The sequence below is a fragment of the Xenopus tropicalis genome, chromosome 9, assembly GCF_000004195.4.
Source record: "Xenopus tropicalis strain Nigerian chromosome 9, UCB_Xtro_10.0, whole genome shotgun sequence".
Classification (NCBI taxonomy): Eukaryota; Metazoa; Chordata; class Amphibia; order Anura; family Pipidae; genus Xenopus; species Xenopus tropicalis.
Genome location: NC_030685.2, coordinates 73,311,460 through 73,337,482, shown reverse-complemented (window position 1 = coordinate 73,337,482; position 26,023 = coordinate 73,311,460). Strand labels below are relative to the sequence as shown.

General features: G+C 42.2%; 1 protein-coding gene across 2 annotated transcripts; it reads right to left on the bottom strand.

Annotated features, from left to right (window-relative positions):
- Positions 1–438: 438 nt before the first annotated feature.
- On the bottom strand, positions 439–17,547 carry wdsub1 (WD repeat, sterile alpha motif and U-box domain containing 1). 2 transcript variants are annotated; one of them, XM_002933267.5, is made up of 11 exons: positions 17,405–17,547; positions 15,017–15,424; positions 9,409–9,593; positions 7,751–7,837; positions 7,187–7,280; positions 5,648–5,681; positions 4,567–4,607; positions 3,992–4,098; positions 3,722–3,901; positions 3,043–3,183; positions 439–2,009 (listed from the first exon to the last, which is right to left on the bottom strand). In XM_002933267.5, exons 2-11 carry the CDS (start codon positions 15,412–15,414, stop codon positions 1,819–1,821), a joined length of 1,458 nt encoding a protein of 485 aa, XP_002933313.1. In that variant the 5' UTR covers positions 15,415–15,424; positions 17,405–17,547; the 3' UTR covers positions 439–1,818. The 2 variants fall into 2 exon arrangements, with proteins under 2 accessions (XP_002933313.1, XP_031749159.1); XM_031893299.1 differs by lacking the exons at positions 15,017–15,424; positions 17,405–17,547 and adding an exon at positions 10,894–11,114.
- Positions 17,548–26,023: the final 8,476 nt, after the last annotated feature.

Genomic DNA, 26,023 nt, shown 5'->3' with positions numbered 1-26,023 from the left:
ATACAATAATTAATTAAAGACCAATTGCAAATTGTCTCAGCATGAGGCCACAGCTTATGTATGCAAAATAAATGGCACTGAGTTTGCCCAGGTGTAGTTACCCATAGCAACCAATAAGATGTTTGCTTTTAAACAGGTGACCAGTAAATGCTCCCTTATGATTGGTTGCTTTAGGTAATTAGAACTGTAGCAAACCTTGTGCCTTTTCGTTACGCATATCACTTGTTGCACACAGGAGATCATGTCTAAAATTCTTGTGGAGTGGAGAACCGGCTTTCGTGGGAAAATGCACCTTTTACCAGCAGGTGGGTGTGTTTTACATGCGGCAATTGCCATGGGCGACAAAGCGCTTCTTGTGACATTGTATAGAATCTCTGCCGTAAAGCACAACAGAACTGTGGATTTTAGAGGGAGGAAGACAAGGGAGGAGACCCAGCGTATGTGTAACAGGGAAGGCTCCGTTCAAGCACAACTGCGTCACATTTATTATTTATTAAATCACTTCTTTGCAACAATTTTCTACCTTATTGAACATTACACATTGTTTCTGGGTATAAACAACACACTAATGTTATTATGGTGATACTCATTCATCTCCCAATTGTAACCCGTATGTTCCGGCAGCAAATGGTTCTGCAGTAGGAAGAAGCGGTCACAGCTGTACTCTGTGCTTTCCTAGGGATTGGTAATGAATTGGACAAAACATAATAACAATGGCGTGCCTCTGTGCCACCTGGGAAATCCTTAGCATCGGAGCTTACACCATAGTGCTGGAAGGGCAGACTCCCTATATCCCATGGAGGTGAAATGTAAATCTGGCGGTTTCATACAGGTAATGGGATGGTAAGTATGGGGGGGGGGGGTTTATTACACACAATAGGGTTGAATAGCAAAAATAGCTGATGTTTATTAAAGGAAAACTACAACCCCATGTGCATTTAGTTTAGCTTTGTGTGTGGGGCTTCTGTACTGATCCCCATATACAGCAGCCCAAGCTCTGTGCTGATTAAATTAGACCCCTTTCTACACCAGCAGCCAGCCCCATCCCCAGCCAGAGTTCTTTACCCATTGGTCCAAACCCAAAATATAAGCTGGGTGGCAAAATGGCACAGGAGCATGATTTGAACTGGTGGGTACAAGAATTGGGCTTAAACTGTTCTGGGGCTTTGTGTCTAATCAATAAACAGAAAGAGGGGAGCTAAAACTACTATGGGGGACACTGCACCCTAGTAACTATGCCTCCTAGCAATGGCATTCTGTTGGTATAAAGGCACCAGTATGGGGGGCTCTCTTGCTGACTGCCCTCTATTGGTTTGCAGTTTTAGCCATGCAGCTGCTCACTTACAGTGGGAAGAATCAAATAAAGGGCAAGTAATAAGATTGTGCACATTAGCAAGATCCATCAGTAGCAAAATACAGCAAGGCACCAATACATCCAGTGCATTCAGCTAAATGCCTTCTCTGTCGCACCCGATCATTCTCCAAGAACAAGATGATGGGAGTTGAAGCCTAAAGAAGCACTTCAGTAGAACATTCATTTGGTACTTATAATAAATGAGATTCCCAGATAGGTTCAGGCATCTATTTCTGTTCTCAGAGGATTCTGGGGCCACATAGTGAAATAGATTTCTCCATATTGCACGTGCTCCTTTCATATTGGGTCCAATCAAATGTGCTCTGCAGCTTCTTCCAATGAGGAGACTGTGGGCATTTGATTGGAGGTAGAGTGAATCAAGACTCTAAGTCTGTGTTTATGTTTTACTCTCTTGGGTTGCTACAGACATGTCCCTTGTACCCAGAGTGATGAGCCCGCCAGGGTTACCTATGTGGGGCTGTCTGGTTTGATTGGCTGCTGTGTTTTTGTCTTTCCAGCCAGTGGTTCAGCGCCATTTTTAAAGTTCTGTTGGGCGTTAGTAGAAGGTTCTCAAGTGTGAGGTTTGTCATGGGGCTTGTCCTCTTCTTCCTACTGATCCAGTCTTCGATTGCTTTCCTTTCATAGGAGTAACCGTCTGTGTTGTGCAATAGAACAGGGGGAGGGGTACAAGGTTAACGTATGGAACAAAAAGAATGAATTTAGGCACAGATATGGCCGAAGCCCTGGGGGGCACAAACACAAATGCAGACTGACTCCAGGAAGGTGTAGGTGCCATAAACATCCACACTGTCCCACAGGAGGGGTTGGCCCCCTATTGAAAAGGAGAGCAGAGCTTGCAGAAAGTGGCTGGGGTCTGGGTGGATTGTACAATTTAATGGGCTGATTGGGGCCTCATTCTACTTAGTGGGTAGGGAGCACTGCCCAGGCAGGCGGCGGTAATATGGGACCTTACGAGTTCTAATGGCGACTGTGGCCTCTAATTTAGGGCTATTTTGACACAGTTTACAACAAATGGACAGCAAATAAGTACATAAATCCCACATCCTGCCAGATCTTAGCCCCAGCTCTATAATTCTGCAATCCATGAATGAAGCTGCCAGGAACAGAACCAACATGGGGACGAGAGACGGTCTCTAATCCTGGAATAAATCATCCCCTTTAATAAGATGTTAGCAGATCCATGAATGACACTGCCATGGGAGCACTAACACTATTGCTTTGTCAGAGCTCATCCCAGAACTGTCAGAGGAATAATCCGGTGCCTAGCGAGCTTTCATGTGCAAATAGCAAGCGGAGACGCACACTGACGTGACCAGCTAGTAAATTATACTTCATAATCTTTGCCTTAAAGGTAAACTACCACTGGCTTAAATAATGCAGAATAGGTTTAAGTTGCACAGGGCTGCTGTAAATGGCAACATGCGCATCAGTCCTATGACCGTACAAAACAATCCCACTGAATGCACATGTTTAGTATAGTCTATGTAAAGGTATTTCCTTTGTGCCAGCTCATTGTTCCTTTAGCCTCACGCAGATGCCCGTGTTAATGCTCTAGCACGCCGCTAAAGGAACAATGAGCTGGCACAAAGGAAATACCTATACTAAAAATCCAAATCCACATGGAGAGTGAAATATTAGTAGTGGCATCACAGGTCCCTGTCCCTTACCTGATGCAATGACTGGATCCATCATTAGTTCCCACGTTATGGGGCACAGAAACTCATTGGGGATATTGGGCAACTCTGCTTTGGTGCTGCTTTTCAGATCCTCAATTCTCCGCACTAATTTGTTGCGCAGGCCTAGGGACTCTAGAATGGAGCAGAAGAGATTTAGAAAGGATTGTGAGTCTGTGTGGTAGAACAGTATGGGTAAATAATGGTGGTCTGGATGTTATTGTACTTACACAGCTGGCTGAGAATGCTGGGAATAGTAATATCAAATATCTTTACTACCTTCTGGGTCACTGACCTTCCCAATCATAATCATAAGGGACTGGTTATTAGGGCCATTTCAGTTCCTACACATGGGGAGGGGGGGGGGGGAAACAGAGTCCAGCAGCAGATTTTGCTTTTTTCTCTGGTTACAGTGTGTGTGAGGGCCTTCCATTGACCAATATTTATTAGAGCCCCCATACCGGTATTACAAAAGGCAGACAAGGGGTATATTATTATATAGTTTGGAAGTCTGATGCATTACCCCCGAGCTCACCCTCTTGGACCCCAAAGCCTAATTTCTTACCCCTTACCACTTGGTACACAGAATAGGGAGGCATTTTGTTCAGTGCCACACACTACCCATGGGATAGAGGGGTAATATAACATTCCACAAAATCCAATCGGTGCTTACCAATTTTGAGATCATTAAGCAGACTGTCCTTGGTGAGATGCAGTAATTCTTTGCCATCAATATTATTAGCTTTAAATATATGCTCCACCTCATTCAAGCCTTCCTGGGAGAGCCAAGTGGCAACCTCTTCCTCCGACCAGGCCTCCACATTCATCTGCGCTCTGCCCTCCAATGGGAAATCTGAAACATAGCCACGCCCACTGGTAAGAATGAAAGGGGCCATGATTTAAAGCAGAGTGTGGGGTTCAATTAGTCGATGTTACCCCTCACCTGGTAGTTCATCCGAGTGCCCTAATTTCCAGATAGTCACAGTCTTGTCCATTGATCCTGTTGCGAGGAGTGGGTGCTTGGGTGCTAAGGCACATGCAGTGACGTATCTAGATAAAAAGACGAATCACTATTATTTGCTATTGATTAGAATGCTATATGCTGCCCTATATATATAATTATCCCCTGCATATGATAAATCCTTGTCTCCGACCTTTGCTCTCACACAGATGACTGTTACACGGAAAGTATGTGCTAATCACCCGGGCGGCTTCATCCTGCTCTGTTTAACCCTTGTGCTGCTGACAATAATGTCCTTGCTTTGTGTAGATATGTGTAGGGCAATGGCAAACACAGGTGGTGAAATGCTCACCATTGCCTCGCGTGCCAATGCCTTTAAGTGGAAATTCAGGTCATTCAGGATGACAAAGGAAGCATCAGGAACTGTGTGTTTGGGGTCTGTTTCCAGCAGCCTCCCTGAATAGGGCCCATAGGGGCGGTGCAATATAACAGTTAAAAAGTTCATCTTCATTGTAAGAAGTCACGTTATAAAGAGATTCATCATTTATAAAACTAACCTTGTGTGATGAGTGAGAATAGTCAGAATGCACCCAGTTTTCTGGAAAAAAAGCCAAAAAATAAATATATTAAGATTTCAGTTGAACATAGTTGGTGTTTAGTCAGTATTTATAAAGAATAATATTGAAGGAATATTCATCTATTTGTTATGTCATATCCATTCTATTATTTATAAAAGAAGCAAGCAAAGGCAATGCTAAGAGACTCTAAGGCAGGGGTCCCCAAATTTTCAAATGGAAAAAGTGTTCTGTGGATTACACTAGAACTGCCTTATCATGCAATGGTACATCCCATTATATATACATATACATATATAATATATATATATATATATATATATATATATATATAATTATATATATATAAAAAATAATCATCTGTGGCCAGCACACCCTTCAATGTTTCATCAAAAAATTTTTTATTGAATATTGAGCCTTGGAGTGCGGACACCATTTGGATTGATTATATATATATATATATATATATATATACTTTACATATTATATGCATTTTTATAGAAGTTTTTGTATCTCTTATACAGTGCCAGACTTTTGATAGAAGTCACCCAAAGCATGAGGCCCTCCCAACACGCGCCCCCCCTCCCTAGAAGAAGGCAGACAAAGGTATATGCCCAATGAAAAATTCCTTTTCTGCCTACCCCTAGTTCCAGCACTGTTATAGCCACTATGGGAAGTGAACTGTTCTCTGTTCTGCTCTAGTTTTGGGTCATGGCACCCAGGGAGATTAGCTGCCAAGATTTAACCACAGACAATTAATCTCCCTGTGTGCCATTGCACTTACAGTGGCCATACACTTATACTGATTGGTATCCAACTAAGTGACATGCGGGGTGAACAGACAGACACCATACGAAGGGCCATACACAGTATGTCTGCCTGTCGATTGTTCCATTTGCTCAGTCAGGATCACCGCCCCAGGCTACAAATACCAAAACACCGGCACATGTATGGCCATCTAAACCTATGGCAGTTTCCCATCCTTACATTCACTGCAAGGGAAAGCAGCATGGGTACAAAATAGGCAGAAAGTGTAAGAAAAACAGAAATTAAATATACTTACAACTGTGTAAATTATGACAGACTTATCCACAGACCTTGGGAAACAAAACCAAATAAGATTAAACATGACAATAATGTAGCTATGTAAATAAGTGATGATGATAAATACTTAATGCAGGATATGCAGGAGATTAGGCTGGATTTGCTCCTAGTTGCCACACAAACAGACCCGCAAAAGCAAACTGCTGACTGATAATGGCAGTAGGGGGTTCTCCAACCTGAAACCCAGAGCAGCTCTCGGGGTGTTAATGTTGGTTATTATAGCAGTGCCATGTTACTCCCCTATAGTGCACCCTTAAGGGGACACATTAAAAACAATTCACCAATGAGAATGCTGATTCCCAGCACTTTGTCAAGCATTTTGCTGTTATCTCACATACAGTGATTAATATGTCATTTTGGGGTCATTATATTATACTGAAATCAGACATAGGGATAAAGGACAGATTGTTCAGTGCTGGGAAACTGTTTAAAGCGTCCAACCCCAGTTACAGGAGCAAAGAACATGGAGCCAGATTTACACAGATAAACTGGGATTCTCATTGAAGGATTATTTTGCACTGTAATACAGCTGGAGGCCCTGGAGAGCTGGGAAAAGTTTTATTGTGCAATATAGCTTTAGGAATACAACCCTGATGATGCTGGACTGCAGTTCCCAGCATGCATTAACCTTGATAATATGTTAAAATATGCTGGGATTTGTAGTCAAACAACAACAGAATAAGGTGTGGTTGAGCGGTGCAGTATGGTAGGGTTAAGTGTCCCTTTAACTTTCCCTTCCCAGAGAGAGTTGGCACATACCGTGCAGTGACCGGTTACAAGGAGCTGCTCCATTTTATATGGAAAGTCCTGTTGCCAAAGCGAGGCACAGCCTACACAATGTGTTCCACTCATGTCTATAAGCAGGAAACATGCGGCCTTGGGGTGGGGTTTCCATAATGTGGTCAAATAATTGTGGTTTGTGGTTATCCTGACACATGTTAACAAAATGCTATTTTGGCTGTTGGGAAATTTTTGTCCCGTTTTACTGAGTCTCTCAATTAGATTTCTTTAACATTACTATTATGAATCTCTGGGGAAAACACATGCAGAGAGCAGTTTGGCAGTTCCACTGGGATCTTGTGACTCTCTCCAACCCCCCTCTGGAGGAATGGGCTGTATTAATAGAGATAGTTTTGCACAGATCCAACTGTATCACTGCCTGTTGTATTCATTGCAATATAACATGTTATTATATATAGCAGAAGCGTCATTTTGGGTGACCAAATCTCTTGAAAATTCAGGGACACATCTAGAATCCAGTTAAAAGGGCTGCACTGATTGCAATTAAATGTAAATGCAATCAGTCCAGCCCTGCAACATGCATTTATTAGGCCTGTCACTTCACTGAATTTTCAATTGATCTGGTCACCCAATTGTAATTACTTTCACATGACAACATCACAACTGGATGGAGTAAAGACAGAGGGAAGGATTTTCAGTCGCACTGCTGCCCCCTAATGACAAACAATAGTGGTTACACATGCAAGAGACTGCTTACCCGGACACCAATATCTGACCATCGCTGGAGAATGCGCAAGAGAGAACAGGGGCAGAGTGCCCTCCTAGAGTCAGCTTGCATCTCATTCCAAAGCCTTTAGGGAGAGCACAGCCATGTTAATCTCATGCATAAGAAATACACAAAGTTGGGTTTGCTTGTTACAGTTTGAAATCTCTGCATGCAAAACCCTTCAGAAAGTGGGAAGCACCACAAATAAAACATGGGATATACAGGTATGGGGTACATCCCTTGGAAATAAGTTACCCAGAATGCTCCCAGATCTGCCCACTCTATAATAATATTACTTGCCCTTAATGCATACTTTTTGATATGCAACACCACTTATTGCCAGTAAACACAGAGTGCACAGATCAGGGAGCACCTCAGTGTTGGCAGCATAGAAAAACCCAATATCCAGACAACATCAAGTCCCGAGCATTCTGCATAATAGATCCCATGCCCATCCCTTAACCTAATTATGACAAGTACATATCATTCAGCAGTCACCTGACATCCTGGTAATCAGGCCTCACCCTAAGCGCTCGCGTCGCCCGTTGTACATACCTCGTGCATCACTGAATGAGATCAGCCACACTCTGATTTCATTGTCTTGCCCACACGATGCCATTTGGTAGTACTCAATGCCACGTTCTGTATTTGACCAGGGAAAAACAAAGGGTATTTATACTTTCATTTTGTTAAAGTCTTGTTATGTGCTGAAGTCAACGCAGGCATCAAATGGAGGTTAATAAAAGGGCTATAAATCTTACATTATTTAGTCAGTCTCTGAAAAGTTCAGGGAAGATGAGTGTTACAGTTACACAAAGAAAGCCAGATCGGGTGTGCAGGGAAGGCTGTCTCACAAATGGAATCAACTTACAGTGATGTGATGACTATGACTGTCTAATAACCAGCACCCACTCTATATGGTGTAAGGGCGAAGACACACAGAGCTACAAGTAGCAGGTACTTGTCATGGCTACAAAAATAGACAATGCTGATCATTTACTGATAATTGTCTCTGCATGTGTTTTAGCAGAGGCAATTCTCAGTATTGTCTATGGCAGGTAGCTCTGTGTGTCTTCACCCTAACCATGTGAATCGCTCTGAGGACAAGGCCCACCTATGGTGCAATAATCTTTTACATACTCTGGTGTCACTGCTTAACCTGCCTTTATTAGGAGGTGGCATCATGTCTGGCACAGCAACCCACTATTCACACATTCCTAAAGATGCCATACCTGTGCTATCCTCAGCTAGACCGCTGCACATTGTAAGTACATAATGAAGGTCCAAACACCACTACAGAAATTACTGAATGGTGAAAGGGTCACACACATTGGACAAAATGGGGAATAATAATGCATATATTATTTATATTATTTTTTTTTTTGCTCTACTGTCTCTCTCTCTCTAATAAAATGTATTTATTAAAACAGATCTGACGTTTCGATACTGGTGCTCTTCCCTGAGGATGTTTTTCTTAAAGTCCCCGTGTGCGGCACCCTGTTTCTTTATTGTTGATTTTAGCCAGCACCCAGGGCTTTTGATTCACTGAAGGGTATGCTCCATTTGTTCTTATATAAATATATATATGATCATACATTGGACAAAATGTGCAGTACTATATATATATATATATATATATATATATATATATATATAAAATATATATATATGATTTTTAGTAATTTCTTTGCACATATGGGTAAAGGATCCGTTATCTGAAAAACTGTTATCCAGAAATCTCCGAATTAAGGCCATCTCCCATAGAATCCATTTTAATCAAATGATTCACATTTTTAAAAATTATTTTCTAGTAGACTTTTGGAGATCCAAATCATGGAAAAACCCCATGATAATACTGTAATAAAGTTTTTATATATATATATATATAGAGTGAATAAGTACCCCCTCTTGCAGACTATAAGGAGTTCCATAACCATCTATGGGGCATGGAACTCCAGGTTGAGCGCAGGTCTATAAACAGAGGGGACTTGCCAGGTGGTGTAGGGTTCGGGCTGGGAGCGGGCGGGTTAGGGTCAAGTTTTAGTCAACACATCACTACTAGCCAGGGAAAGAAAACAGGAAATAGTGAGAGATAAATACATACAAAAAATAAGCAGTGTTTTGATCGTTAACCATCCAAGGGAAAATAAATGGAGATATGTCAGGTAATAAATAGGCATATATTTCCCCTTAGAGAGAACCAAGATACTGACCATATACAGTTTGTGAAGAGAAGTCACAGCAGGTTACCCCCAAGTCGTGTCCCTTGTCATTGTATAAACATTTCAGGTTCTCATCCCAGGCTGTTAGGTCCCCGCATGATGAGCCAGTAATGAGTAGATTTCCATGGGGAGAGAAAGCGCAGGCCACTATTGAGCCGTCCTTTACTGTGGCCGACCTGGAGAAACAGGAGTGTAAAGGTAAAGGGCTGTATGCAATTATGTGTTGCTTCAATACAACTTTCTTTTATTATATGCATGTATTATTTAGTTATACAGGGAACTCTGAAAATCACTCATGCATTATAAGGGATAATGTACCCCCTACTGTAAATGATAAGGATATTAGCAGTCACTGAGGGGTTCTGTGCCCATATAAAGGCACAAGGCTGCAGGCTGAGTTATACAGGGAACTCTGAAAATCACTCATGCATTATAAGGGATAATGTACCCCCTACTGTAAATGATAAGGATATTAGAAGTCACTGAGGGGTTCTGTGCCCATATAAAGGCACAAGGCTGCAGGCTGAGTTATACAGGGAACTCTGAAAATCACTCATGCATTATAAGGGATAATGTACCCCCTACTGTAAATGATAAGGATATTTGAAGTCACTGAGGGGTTCTGTGACCATATAAAGGCACAAGCCTGCAGGCTGAGTTATACAGGGAACTCTGAGTATCACTCATGTATTATAAGGGATAATGTACCCCCTACTGTAAATTATAAGGATATTAAAGGTCACTGAGGGGTTCTACAAGCCAATAAAGGCATTATGTATAGGTTTTGTTTATTACAGCCACATAGCACAATGCCAAGTGCAGTGCCCTGGGCTGCAGAACTGAATAAACAAAAATAAACAAAAATCTAGTAACATAAAATCTATAGCAGTGGCACTCTTGAATGCCAGCACATTATATTCTATGATCTGGGGCATGTTAAGGGTTAAAAGTGGATGTGAATATTTCAGAACAATGTTGCTTAATAATGGGTTATTAAAAATGATTAGACTATAATATCCTACAGTCTTAGAGCATTGTTGGAGATCTAGTCCAAGAATAATAACATACAAAGCTCTACAGAGGCCTAGTACCTCAGTGAAACCCATTTCTGCCCAATTTTCCGTACCTGTCCATAAAAATCAGAGTAGTTTAAGAGAGCCTGCCAACCCTGCTGCACTAGTCTTCTTTCTATATACAGGTATGACAAAGTATAGGGGGTCAGGGCTGGATTTCAGAATAGGACACCCCGAGGCCACCCCTTTTCCCTGACCGCCCACCTCGACCGCCCAGAGGGGCTTCTTTAAGATGCCAGAGAAAGGAATTTTAATTCCAGTCTGGACCTGCTCTGGAGGAGTTCAAGGGCTTTAAATATAGGCTTTCATTCTCCTTTAATACGAGAGTAGCCTCCACTAACAATCCTGTCTGCTCTTTGTTCATATGTTTATAACCGAATACATTTTTTCTAGCACTGAATACCTTAACAGAACCATATCTGCCCCTTTGATATCTAATTCCATCAGGGAATCCAATGCTGCACAGCAATATTCATATGTAGAATAACAACAAGATGATGGAATCGCTCTTGCAGGGAGAGTCTCTTGTATGTGTATCTGGGCTGGCTGATAAGGACATCTGGAATGGGAGAGATTTGCAGAACACAGGGCTGGACTCTATGGCAACTCTGCATCCAACTGCCTCTGGAAGTCCAGTCTCCGAGGGACGAAACACAGAGGAGCAATTGGGCCTTCAGTAATTAGCGAGGGGAATTAGAGCCACCTCTCACTGCAGCTAATTAATGACTCACAGCTGCCTTCATTAACAGACTGGGGTTTAAAACACTGATTGATAGTACAGGGTGTTACAATGTTAGCCAGTAGGACGTAAACAGCTGCACTTTCTCTGATTCAACACCTCTAAGTGTCACCCACTCACATTGTGGATATTAGAAAACTAAAAAGGAGTTTTTGGGACCTATTATTGAGACAAAAAATCTAATTGATAAACTAGTTTAGACACAGCAGTAACTATGGGGCTGCATATAAAGCCAATAGATGTATTTCCTGCAGTTACCAATAGTTCTACAGCATCAAGAGATAACGGTCACACTCTATGGTCCCCTCAGCACCAGCCCCTCACTCACTGACACAATGTGAATGCAGGTTGTACATTCTCAGATAGTGCTGGGCAGCCCCCTAATGCACACTAATATACAAAATGGAGTCCATATGAGGCCTACAAGCTAATAATCTTGCCTACCAGCAGGGGCACTACATCCCTAAACCCATGCTTTCATGTGTAGAACAGCGAAAATAACCACTATTTACCTTCAACACTGCAGCAAACAATAAGAGCATACAATCTGGTGCCTAAACTTTTTTTTATTGAAACAAGAGTTCAGCTAATAAATTTCCCTTCTTTGTGTTTTTGGTATGTGCTTTTACAGATTATTTATTACATTATCAGAAGAAGCTTATGATACTTACTGCCATTCAAATTATTTAGCTCAGAGGCCCCCAAAACATCTTGCAGTGTTACATGACCTCATGCAACATAGTGCTGATGGAAGGCAAAAGCAACCCAACCTAGCCTGAACGCCAGTTAGACATCAGTGCCTTAAGTCATCTTCTCAGTTTGTAAGAAGACAGCAGAGGCATTTCCAGTAAAATTCAGGGTTACTAGTTATGCATGAGTGCCCTGAACTATATGCCCCCACTGCACAGATAAGGGCGAAAACACACGGGGCAATTAGTCGCCGCAACTTTTAAGCAAGCCTGTTGCAGCGACTAATCACAGCAACTTTTCTTACATAGGCTATAATAGAAGTCACTGCAACTAAACGCTCACGAGTTTTCACTGCGCAGATTAGTCGCCGCAACTTTTCAAAAAGTCGATGCGACTTATCGCCCCATGTGTCTTCGCCCTAAGGACAGAGACAAGATTAACCATTGGATTGGTTCACATTGTAACCAACTGTGAGTTATGGTAGCCTGGATTTGATCTCTGGATTTACCCATGCTGGTGTGTTTTAGGGCTCATACATGGGTTTTTTATGAGTTTAGTAAAGCATGCTAAACATGTAAAAAGTTAATAAACAAAAAAGCTGCTCACGACTCCCTCAAGACCTCTCTCATATCATAGGTATTCTGCGCTGTTTACTCTGCTCCTCATAGTAAAACGCTCCATACAGACCGCGATAGGAGATATTTTCTGTGTTTAATTAATGCATTGCTCTGTCCCACAGGTGTACCTCTCTCAGCATTTCCCTCCGTACACCAAAAATGTAAATCGATGAGCAGCACTCCGCAGTAAAAAGCAATGAGATCTTTATTATAAATAGGCTGAAGATATAAGGCCCAACGCATTTTGTGCGTCATGCCCTTAATCATAGGCACCTAAGATCACGCTCAAAATGCATTAGGCCTTATGTCTGCAGCCTATTCGTAATAAAGATCTTGTGACTTACTGATTTACATTTTTGCTAAACATGTTAAAAGGCATATATTGCACTTTTGCCAGTTCCCAATGTGACGCTCTCTCTGTTTCTGTTGCTTTCGGAATGTGCATTAAGCACAAAAAAATGCAGCATGTTGCATCTAAATAAAGGTGATGAAACAAAAATGGAATGCTCATACCAAGCAATATATGTTGGAATCAGTTAGCAGATGCATTTAGGGGTACTGAAACCTGAGTCTCAAAAGTGCATCAAAAACATAAAAAATGCCCATGTGTAAGAGCCCTTAGTGCTGGCATAGCTATACCTAGTGGGTACAAAGCTTTACATACCGATATACAGTATATATATATATATATATATATAAAAACACTGTATATATTCTATAAAATGTTCAGCATTTGTTTCTTTCCATGATAATCTTATCCATGATGTCATATATATACCGTATATACTCAAGTATAAGCCGATCCGAATATAAGCCGAGGTACCTAATTTTACCTAAGAAAACTGGAAAACTGTAAGGACTCGAGTATAAGCCTAGGGTGGGCTTACATAATACTACAATTACATGATGCTGAGAAGTGCATGATGTCCATGACTAGACAGGCCCAAAAATATCTTTGTAGTGAAGCATCTGGCACTTGAGCCTCCTGGGGCACAACCCTGATAGTGGATCTACCTACCAAATCTTGCACCCAAGGGGCCCAGCTTACTTACTAAGAGAGTGCATCAGGGTAGACTTGCAGTTTGTGCAGGTTCACAGGGGCCTTATGCTGCCATGGAAAAGCCAGCCAGGTGTAACTTGGTGGGCTGGAGGTGTGACTGGGTGGGCTGACTGGGCAGGCTGGGGGTGTTAGTGGGCGGGCTGGGGGTGTGACTGGGCTGACTGAGGATGAAAGAAGTGGGGTTGATAAATTTACTCTCAAGTTCATTGCTGGAAAATGTTCAACATAGCCCAAGGCAGTTATGATGGCCAGTGAAATTGTAGCCCGGCAGCATACCTAGCACTAAGCATGCTAATGAATGCCTGTTTAGAGGCAGTGCTGGAATAGCGCTGTGTGTGAGGCCAGGGTCGGACTGGGGGGTGCAGGGCCCACCGGGGCTCCCGCCCCAGGGGCCCTGCAGGTGCCCCAGCCGCGTCCCCTAACCCCCCCAAGGGCCCCCCTAACCCCCCCCCGAGCGCGTATAAATTGAACGCGTCGGGGAGGAACAGTCAGTAGCGGGGAGCGCCGGCAAAGGTCGGACTGGGCCGCTGGGGCCCACTAGGGCCGGGGCCCACCGGGATTTTTCCCGGTGTCCCGGCGGCCCAGTCCGACCCTGTGTGAGGCGGCTCAGTACCGACACTGCATGTTGGAGGGCTTTCCTCCGTCTGGTTCTTCTGTTTGGAAGCATATTTAAAAATCGGTTGTGCCTACTTTCGGCGCATTCACTATTATCCCAGGAGGGTGTAGTACAGAACGCTTGGGATTCACCAACAAGACCTCGGTTCATTTTGGCGCTACAATTGAAAGGCGGGGGTGCGAACGAGCCGGTAAGAAAAAGATGGGTCCCTTACCGATTCGGGCATAGGCGCGCACAGCAGGTGTTCTGATCGATACTTGCACGAGGGGGGGCTGGTGGTGAGGCTGCGAGCGCTTCCGTGCTTGTGCACACCGGACGGTCCACGGGGGGAAGGTGTGCGAGCGGACATCCACGGGGTATACACCTTACCGATATACGCGAGTATAAGCCGAGGGTGACTTTTTGAGCACATTTTTGGTGCTCAAAAACTCGGCTTATACTCGAGTATATACGGTGTATATATATATATATTACCGTAATAATGGGTGAGTGCAATGGATGCTGTCTATATGAATTCTGCGATCACAGCCTCATTGCACCCCTGCCTAATAGGTTTAAAATGTTATTTTTTTTTAACCGACACAGTTAATATGCAACATTTGCTGCTCCAGCTGTACTTATAAGAACTTATATAAGTGCAAAGCATATTTTTGTTAGCATAAGGTTATAAGATAAAGCCTTACAATACCACAGAACAGAGGGTTGCACTGGTTCTTAAGCATAAAAAGTAAATAAACATGAAGCCTGTCCTGCACCTGACACAATGCTGCTCCTGCAGTCCCCACTAAGGGCATCATTACTCACCTGTGGAATTTCATTTGCTGAACGTTCCATAAAACTATTGAGCCATCTGCACCCCCAGTTGCCAAATAGTTGGAATTGGATGAGTATCTGCAAACTCTGACGGGGCTGCCACTGGGTTGCTCCAGCACTGCCAGCATCTGCCCATTGTGCATATTCCACAGGATGGTCTTGCCATCGGTTGAACAAGATGCTAAAATGGGTTTATCGGGAGCAAAGCAGCACCAGTGAACACCATAGGTGTGTCCTTTCAGTGGGGAAAAGGGCAGCTCTTTAAAGTCCTTTAGGGAATAAACCCGGAGAGTCTTATCCAAAGAGCATGAGGCCACGTAGGAATCAGAGAAACTGCAGCTGTTTACGTCGTCTGAGTGGCCTTTCAGCTCACAAATGAACCTCGCCATCTCATTTAACCTATAAGGAGAAGATATCAGGTGATAAAATCTATATGTATGTATGTATATCTTTATTTATAAAGCGCTACTTATGTACGCAGCGCTGTACAGTAGAATACATTAATACAAACAGGGAGTTATTAAGATAATAGATAAATACAAAGTATAACAATAAATACAGATAAATACAAGATAAATACAGTTGCAATAAGTTAAGGGTCAAAGACACAAGAGGAAGGAGGTCCCTGCCCCGTAGAGCTTACAATCTATATGGGAGGGTAACTTACAGACACAAATAGGCAAATATAAGTGCTGTAGGTCACAGTGGGTGACATTACAATATAAGTGCTAGTTCCCAGATCAGGGGCTGTGCGAGTGCTCCAAAAGGGAGTCTTTGTATGTATGTATGTATGTATGTATAACTTTATTTATAAAGCGCCACAAGGGTACGCAGCGCTGTACAGTCTTACAGAATACAAAATTACACACAGGGAGGACAAGTGATATAATAAATAAATACAATAAATACATATATGTATATATATATATAAGTGCCATGTGGTATGAGACACAGTAGGAAGGAGGTCCCTGCCCCGTAGAGCTTACAATCTGAGTCTTTAAGTTTAGTTTTAAATAGAATCGGTTAACATGTGCTTACACAGTGAAAATAGCTTCTTGCAGCCCCAGGCTTGATAAAGGGCTGGAGTGAAGCCCGAAACGTTGCCTTTGGCACTTAGTAAAGATTAGTGTCAATTTTACCATTTTGCACAAAATGAAGCTTAAAAACCCATGTTGCCATTTCTCTAACCTGTTACATTTTGATATACTACTAGTCACTGGCATCTCAGCAGCAGCCTTTCCAGCTGCTAATGTATTAAACTGTTTCTCTGTAAGTGACTTTAATAAAAGCGGGTTGGCAATAAACGTGGTACAGTATAGATCAAATAAAAAAAAAAACAAATGTAAACTCTATGCTGCCAGCTAGATGGCACTTTTACTTGAGGCTGTTACTAAGGATACTCAGTAGGGGCTACAGGTGCTGTAGTAGCATTTACTTTAGGGAAACTGCCTGTCACTGCTGCATTGTTGGGTTGAAATCCGCCTGTTACTAGCTGCCGGTGGTTACTTGTCAATTATACTCTATAAATACAGGTCAAAAAATGAAAAATGTCTTTGTTTTAAGTGAAAAAGAGATACCCTGTACCTCCATGTTGTTCCGCAATACAAATGACAGAAACAAATAACCTGCTGGGACCCAGTTCTGTTGTTTCCAAAGGATAATAATTTACTAATAATGTATAATAATAAAGCTATAATTTCTCCCTACTCCTACACAGTCCATCACCCCTTCTCAATATAGTAGGCAGAATCCATCAAAAAAATGAAAGTGATGATATTTATAACGGTGCATATTTGAATTCACTACAGATGTACATTGTTTTTTTAAACCACCTGAGAGCTGGTGTTAACCCTTTAAAGTCAATGGGGCTGAGGAGAATAGTAGTGTCATTTATGAAAACTCAATGGGGCATGTTGAGGCAGATATTTTTAAACAAAAAAGTCTGAAAATAAAGTTACACTATACACTATATTACTATTACAGTAGAATTTTGCACTCAGTGCTATAAAGTGATTTTACACAGTGAAGGAACAGTCTGTGAATATAGCTACCAGAAAATGCCCTCCCCTTTAAACAAAACAGGAATCTTTTAGCCATAAATTGCAATATAATATAATTAGACTGAGTAACTGAACAACAAATCCTACTACTTTGAACTTATTTTCCTTATGAAGAAACCAAGAGGCGTGAGCTGCTTTTATAGGCTGGGGTCTCCACCATACTTTGTATGTAGGGGGGGGCGGGAGGTAAGAAAAGCACATAGTGTAACGCACATAGGCCTCTGTAGACCCAGAAAATATGTAAAACAATAACAACTGCCCGTTACATTTATATATATATATATATATATATAAACACAGAAAATGATGTAAACCTTACCTTTAACAGCTAACAGGGTGGGCTTCATCGACCCCCACCTCTAGTGATCGGAGTGAAGTGGGACAGTCCTGACCCCTTTGGTAGACAGTACGGTAGGTCGACTCGGCTGCTGGAGAACGACAGTGGGCGGAGGCATATGGCGTCATTCTTACGTGTGATTGGTCGGGAAGTCACTTCCTGATATTCCTGTGACTTGGTACTGAGATATACAGATACAGATATACAATGTGATCCAGTTATCTTCCAGGCGTTAGAATGGAACGTTAGTTCTTACACAGGGCAGAGTTGGCAGCCATGGTTATTCCCTAGTTTCACTGAATTCCACTGAAACTGGAGCAGCAAAGTGTTTACCTTACAGACAGTAACCATAACACAACATTAAAAATTAATAGTAATGGCACCTTATTATAATGTGATTGCAATTAAGTACAAATGGGTCAACTGAATGGGGATATGGGAATATTCATTTTAGGCGATATAACTGATAGCGCAGCCTCCCTAGTGAGTCTTAAGCTGGCCATACATGCACCAATAATATCGTACAAAACCTCGTTTCGTACGATATTTGGTGCGTGTTTGGCAAGTCGGTGATTCGACCGATATCGCAGGAGGCTGCTGATATCGGTCGACACACCGATTGGGCCGGTTAAAAGATTTTGATTGGGCGCCATAGAAGGGACCTTATCAAAATCTGCCTTCAGGGCTGAATCGGCAGAAGGAGGTAGAAATCCTATTGTTTCTACCTCCTTATCTGCCGTTTCAGCCCTAAACGGTTAGTGGCCGATTGTACGATCTTGCACGAAAGATCGAAAATCGCCACGTGTGGCCACCTTTAGGCTAGCCGTTCAGATTTTAGGCTAATGTCCCATGGGAAGATTTAAGCTGGCCATACACGCACCAATAATATCGTACGAAACCTCGTTTCGTACGATATTCAGCGCGTGTATGGCAAGTCGGTGAGTCGACCGATATCGCAGGAGGCTGGAAGGCATATGAGAATATTCATTTTAGGCAAAATAACTGATAGCGCAGCCTCCCTAGTGAGTCTTAAGCTGGCCATACACGCACCGTCAATATCGTACAAAACCTCGTTTCGTATGATATTTGGTGCATGTTTGGCAAGTCGGTGAGTCGACCAATATCGCAGGAGGCTGCTGATATTGGTCGACTCGCCGATCGGCCAGATTAAAAGATTTTGATCGGGCGCCATAGAAGGCGTCTGATCAAAATCTGTCTTCGGGGCTGAATCGGCTGAAGGAGGTAGAAATCTATTGTTTCTACCTCCTTATCTGCCGTTTCAGCCCTGAAGGTTAGTGGCGCATTGTACGATCTTTCGTGCGACCGATGGTCGCACAAAAGATCTAAAATCGCCACGTGTGGGGCCACCTTTAGTCACTGTGATTTTTAAAAAGTTCCACAACAAGTCCCTCATCTTTTCCTAACAAGCGATTACCAGAGATTTCCAATGATTCTATTTCCCACAAATCCATGTGTCATATTCTCCACCCACAATTAGAAATGACACAATTAGCAATGGGGAAATCGCAGCAACTTCCCGCTCAGTGGGTTTTACTTTCAGCCATTCCAATAGGTTTGAATGACAGTGCTTTCTTTGTTAAATCGCTCGAAAAAGAGTCTCATAGCGATTTGGAGCGATAAACGGTTTGAAGTAGTATCATCGGTTTAGGTACGGGTTAGATACAATTGTAACTAATAAGCTACACAGGTCTCTTGGGGGAACTGAGATGCGCAGCTTAAAGATCAATTTCATCTTTTTTACACGTAAAACAAGACCCCAAAACCCCAGAAATGTGTTCAAACTTTAAATAACCTGCCAAATTTTGTAAAATGGGAGTGGTATTTAGGGGCGTGGTCAAAAAAATGGGTGTGGTCACAAAATTCTCTCCTTATTCACAAGAGGACAATAGAGGAAAATAAAAGCTGCTCTACTCACTAACCAGGGGCCCTGGCCCAGTGTTCCTCTTCTCTAAATAAAAGCGCTGATCTGGGGTTATTTTTCTGAGTGACATGCTGCCACCTTCTACATTCCCAGTGGTTCCCAGTGATTCCCTGCGCCTCCCTGGGACTATTCATGCACATTATTATACTTTTTCCAACTTTATTATAGTGCACATGTCCCAGTGCAAGGGATCACTGGGAAACAGACCAAGATGGCTGCCTGGCACTCTAACTAAAGGTTCCCCAGGCTTGTGCCATTTTTAGCCCTGCCCACTTCACAAGCACAATTTCCATAACTACAGGGGTGCTGTTTTCTATTGTATTCTATGAGGTACACCTCAGACAAGCCCAACAAAATGGCAGCCCTCACATGTATGTATAAAGACAGCCGGCCAGAGAAAGGCAATGTCTGCATTCACTAAACTCGTCCCTAATATTTCACTGAAATCTATTTTAATGCTGTATATTTGTATTCAATGTATATTTTTATGAGGAATTTACTTTTGCATGTTGTCCATTTATTAAGAGGCACTTCCGGTGTCATGCCCTCTGGACTCAGAGCTACAGTATATTCCTATCATATCTGGTGATTATACAGGTAAAAATAGCAGTCAGCTGAGTCTGTCAATCATTTACAACAAGATATCTCATCTGAAAGATAAAACCCAACGTATGCCCGAGCAATAGATAGTGACTATTATCTAAACACTCTAAGTGCATTATGGAAAGGATACTGTATTGTTGAATCAACCCAGAAGCTTAAACAGAAACAGGACAAAGGTTTATTCTGGAGCCACATTATTCGGCTCCTGTGTACTCCCAGCCGTGAGTGCTGCCATAATGATTGGCTTCTCCCCTCACAGGCCCATTAAAGGAAAACTATACCCCCAAACAATGTAGGTCTCTATAAAGATATGCTGCATAAACAGGCCATAGGTAAAATCCTGCTTCATCGTAATAAACAATTTTCTTAAAAATATACTTTTTGTAGTATGTACTATTGGGTACTCCTAAATGGAAAACTGGCATTTTAAGTACTTATGGCCATCCCCTGGGATCATATGCAATACCTTCCAACTATCCCGATTTTAGCGGGACAGTCCTGATTTTAACAGCTCAGTCCCGGATTCTTATTGAAAAGTCCCTAGTTTCCCTTTCATCTCCTGCACTGAACACCAAAAAAAGATACAAAGCTTCTCAAACTTAATTAGATAAGTAGCTTTTAGCAGAGCCCAGAATACTCACCCCCTGCAATTTGATACAATTGTAACTAATTAGATAAACAGGTCTTTTGGGGAACTGAGACAAAGGTAAAAGGGCAATTTTTCAAAAGTTGGGAGGTATGCATATGATTCACAATGCACACAAACAAGCCAAGGCACCCATACATGCTAGGCCACAGCAGCCAATGAATGGAAGTTCCACCTTTTGCTCCCACACTACTTCCTGTTACAGTTAAAGCTGCATTATTTCCTGTCAGGTGACACAGCCCATCACTAAATGACGGCTCAAAGGAAAGGATGTAAAAGGGCAATATTTAATGGGCTCATTAGGACCATCAAACTAGATTGTTACCTTAATGGATATATACATCTTACACTGGCACACTATTTTTGTCTCTATAAACACCTATACAGCACTGCCCTTGTGAGGTTTAATTAAACTGTAATATCAGCAAGTAAAAACTGCCTGGTAATCACAATAGGTTAGCTAAACGTGAGACTGATGTGCAACTGGTAAGGCTGATTCTGAGGGTAGCATACAAACTTGCCTAGGGTGCCTACATTTAAGAGCCAGGGGCAGAAAAAAGTCCTATATGTTATCTTTAATGTCTCCAATGACCATGAATAAAGAACAGAGGAGGCAGTGTTTCCACCAGAGCATTCTCTTGTATCAATTTGGCTGGCCCTTTATATTTTAAAAAAATATTAAAAATGCAACCAGTGGCGTAACGACACACCAGCCAAGCACCCCTGCAGCGAATCTTTGGGGCTCAACCCCTACCGCTCGCACGGCGGGTGGGGGGGTAGGGGCACCTCGGGGTGCGTCATTTAGAAATCCGGCACTGCCCCTGTTTCCCGCGCCCCCCCCCCGTCACTGCGGAGTCTGCCTCCTCTATAGTTACGCCACTAGTCAATTGTTTCCATACAGAAATAGGAGCAGGAGGGCCCACTGACACCTGAGCCCACCGGGAAATTTCCTGGTATCCCTGTGGGCCAGTCCGACACTAACTGTTTCAGAGTTGACCTGTTTGCCAGCACAGCAAGCCATAGCATGGATATCTTGGCTGAGGAGTTTGCAGAGTTTCCTCCACTTTTGCTCCTACTCCGCAGTGCTGATTCCCCAGGCTGGGATTTCATGTGACTGGGAGGCTACATAATTAGAAAGGCTGTGCCCAGTGAGTATGGGAACAATGGTGTGTCAGGCAAGTCTGCAATACAAACTGAGTCTGTAACATCTCCAACATAGAAGCTAGGGAACATAAGGTAAGAGGAATAATTTACATTTAACTACAGATATAGTGGCAATTTAAGGCATGCCTTCAAAATAAAAAAAAAATATACCCAGAAAATGATTTGTACTGATCTAAAACATATTAGTAAAATGTCATAATATCACTTTCTAAGACCAGCCTTAACAGCAAATCGCTTCATTCCCACGTTATCCTTCATACAAACTGTTCTCAAGACTGGGACCTGGGATGGTACTGCCATACTAGTAAGGAGAAGACAGAATTATAAGTCAGGAATTCCTGCCATTAAATGGGCTCAGTGGTATTTCCCCCATATGATCAACCAACAGGGGCCGAGTATTCTGAGCATTTAAAGAATGTCATTTTTAGATTTATGTTTCTGGCTATAAAACTAAGTGCCAGATTCCGCACCAGGACTGCACATATTGTCCTTTTCTTAGATTTTCCCTTATTGAACCCCCATTGGCTTCTTAGTTACAGGTTTATAGCCAGAAATAGGTTTCAAGGCTGCAGGAAACAGGGAAGGCCAAACCTCCCCGTGGGACTCCATTCTACACATGATCACTTTGAGGGGAAAAAAGATACACTTTAGGTATGAAACGGAAATTATTGCATTCCATTGGACAAAGAGAGGTCAAAAATAGATTTCCAGGGTATTTACAGCTTGTGATTCCTGCACTACTCCCTCATTATCTGCTTTTGTAAACTAAATATTGGGATGACCTGGAACAATAGGTGCAACATAAGCCTTCCCCTTAAACTAGCTCTTTGGCACCCTCTAGCACTCAAAAGCAGGAAGTCCAGTGCCAACTGGTGTGTGTTGGTATCCAACAAACTGAGATTGCTTTGCAGTTATTGCTTGTCAATATTGGGCATAATAAGGCTTCTATGGTGGTTAATACTGCTGCCCAGAGGTAAAAAAGAACAAAAATAACAAAGGTCGACAGAGACAGAATTCTTACTGGAGGGTTTTAAAATAGTTTTAGGTTTCAGTGTTGCTTTATAACCCCATCTGATTTTTTCCTAGACTCCATTATTCCTTGCTGATATGCTTGAGAGCAATGGATGTTGTGCTACACCTATACAGTATATGGTTGAACACTATTCATTTTTAATAGTGCTATAGTGGGAGTTTTAGTCTAGCAACATTTAAGTTTGACACTAACCCCTTTAATGGTACTAAATGCGGAATGTATGGCACCCACATGAACAGGCCATGGTGCCAGCTCCATATATTCTACGTTTCCTGTCCACATCACTAAAAGGATGAAAAACCTGGTAGGTGAGTATCAACATTTAAATCATTATGTGAAAAGGCAATATTTTGAAACAGTATTTTCTTTTGTATGGTGATTGTTTTATTTATTAGGTACATACAGAATGGGACTGGCCTGTCATTGTACCAGAGGAACTCCTTCTGGGCTCAGACCCTACTTGGCTCCACTTTGGGACAATTCCCCCATAATCCTATATATTCTCTATACCATTTGGTACTGTCTCCATGGAATTACTGTGAGAGTGGGCCCTGGATGTCAGGGTTCTCTGATTAACCTTAGGAGGCCCAGTCCAACACTGCATGTATGGAGGATGGAGCTTTGCTCAATGTTTGTGCTCATCTGATTATTCTTGTGCCTCTTTGGAGCTTTTTTTGCTCATGTTGCTTGGAGACTCACATATCAGAGTGTAGAGGCAAAGCTGTCAACCTGTAAGGATCATTGCCGGGGGACTGTGTGGTGCTGAAAATATACACTGATACCTAGAAGTCACATCACCCTTTGCGTACTTCACATGTGGGTCCGAAATTTGACGCGAACATCAAGGGAATGGGAAAAAGCTGGAGAATGTTATTGGGCAATTTTCTTAAAGTAAATTTGCCTTTGCATGAAGCTGATTCATTGGGTTTGTTGTTGGTAATCAGGACCATGCCTGATAAATCCAGGTGGAAGCCATACAGCTCAATGGGTCCTTACTGACAACAGTACACCAAGCATCACAAATTTCTCAACTTTGCAGGCTTTATTCTACAGGTGTGGGACCCATTATCCAGAATGCTTGGGACCTGGGGTTTTCCGGATATGGGGAAAATTTGAATATCTTACCTAAAGTCTGCTAAAACATAATTTAAACAGTAATTAAATCCAATAGGACTGTTTTGCCCCCAATAAGGGGTAATTATATCTTAGTTGGGATCAAGTACAGGTACTGTTTTATTATTACAGAGAAAAGGGAATCATTTAACCATTAAATAAACCCAATAGGATTGTTCTGCCCCCAATAAGGGGTAATTATATCTTAGTTGGGATCAAGTACAGGTACTGTTTTATTATTACAGAGAAAAGGGAATCATTTAACCATGAAATAAACCCAATAGGGCTGTTCTGCCCCCAATAAGGGGTAATTATATCTTAGTTGGGATCAAGTACAGGTACTGTTTTATTATTACAGAGAAAAGGGAATCATTTAACCATTAAATAAACCCAATAGGGCTGTTCTGCCCCCAATAAGGGGTAATTATATCTTAGTTTGGATCAAGTACAGGTACTGTTTTATTATTACAGAGAAAAGGGAATCATTTAACCATTAAATAAACCCAATAGGGCTGTTCTGCCCCCAATAAGGGGTAATTATATCTTAGTTGGGATCAAGTACAGGTACTGTTTTATTATTACAGAGAAAAGGGAATCATTTAACCATGAAATAAACCCAATAGTGCTGTTCTGCCCCCAATAAGGGGTAATTACAGTGGTGTGAAAAACTATTCCTGATTCCTTATTCTTTTGCATGTTTGTCACACTTAAATGTTTCTGCTCATCAAAAACTGTTAACTATTAGTCAAAGATAACATACGGTAATTGAACACAAAATGCAGTTTTTAAATGAAGGTTTACATTATTAAGGGAGAAAAAAAACTCCAAATCTACATGGCCCTGTGTGAAAAAGTGATTGCCCCCCTTGTTAAAAAATAACTTAACTGTGGTTTATCACACCTGAGTTCAATTTCTGTAGTCACCCCCAGGCCTGATTACTGCCACACCTGTTTCAATCAAGAAATCACTTAAATAGGAGCTACCTGACACAGAGAAGTAGCCCAAAAGCACCTCAAAAGCTAGACATCATGCCAAGATCCAAAGAAATTGAGGAACAAATGAGAGCAAAAGTAATTGAGATCTATCTGTCTGGTAAAGGTTATAAAGCCATTTCTAAAGCTTTGGGACTCCAGCGAACCACAGTGAGAGCCATTATCCACAAATGGCAAAAACATGGAACAGTGGTGAACCTTCCCAGGAGTGGCCGGCCAACCAAAATTACCCCAAGAGCGCAGAGACAACTCATCCGAGAGGCCACAAAAGACCCCAGGACAACATCTAAAGAACTGCAGGCCTCACTTGCCTCAATTAAGGTCAGTGTTCACGACTCCACCATAAGAAAGAGACTGGGCAAAAACGGCCTGCATGGCAGATTTCCAAGGCGCAAACCACTTTTAAGCAAAAAGAACATTAAGGCTCATCTCAATTTTGCTAAAAAACATCTCAATGATTGCCGAGACTTTTGGGAAAATACCTTGTGGACCGACGAGACAAAAGTTGAACTTTTTGGAAGGTGCGTGTCCCGTTACATCTGGCGTAAAAGTAACACAGCATTTCAGAAAAAGAACATCATACCAACAGTAAAATATGGTGGTGGTAGTGTGATGGTCTGGGGTTGTTTTGCTGCTTCAGGACCTGGAAGGCTTGCTGTGATAGATGGAACCATGAATTCTACTGTCTACCAAAAAATCCTGAAGGAGAATGTCCGGCCATCTGTTCGTCAACTCAAGCTGAAGCGATCTTGGGCGCTGCAGCAGGACAATGACCCAAAACACACCAGCAAATCCACCTCTGAATGGCTGAAGAAAAACAAAATGAAGACTTTGGAGTGGCCTAGTCAAAGTCCTGACCTGAATCCTATTGAGATGTTGTGGCATGACCTTAAAAAGGCGGTTCATGCTAGAAAACCCTCAAATAAAGCTGAATTACAACAATTCTGCAAAGATGAGTGGGCCAAAATTCCTCCAGAGCGCTGTAAAAGACTCGTTGCAAGTTATCGCAAACGCTTGATTGCAGTTATTGCTGCTAAGGGTGGCCCAACCAGTTATTAGGTTCAGGGGGCAATTACTTTTTCACACAGGGCCATGTAGGTTTGGATTT

What these genes read in the sequence shown, in the direction of transcription:
- wdsub1 (XM_002933267.5), bottom strand. Translation starts at nt 15,414, where the DNA reads ATGGCGAGGTTCATTTGTGAGCTGAAAGGCCACTCAGACGACGTAAAC. An exon ending in CAGCAAATGAAATTCCACAG is followed by an intron (nt 9,594 to 15,016) that starts GTGAGTAATGAT and finishes CTGTTTCTCCAG; the next exon opens with GTCGGCCACAGTAAAGGACG. An exon ending in GCTTAATGATCTCAAAATTG is followed by an intron (nt 3,184 to 3,721) that starts GTAAGCACCGAT and finishes GCTCCATTCTAG; the next exon opens with AGTCCCTAGGCCTGCGCAAC.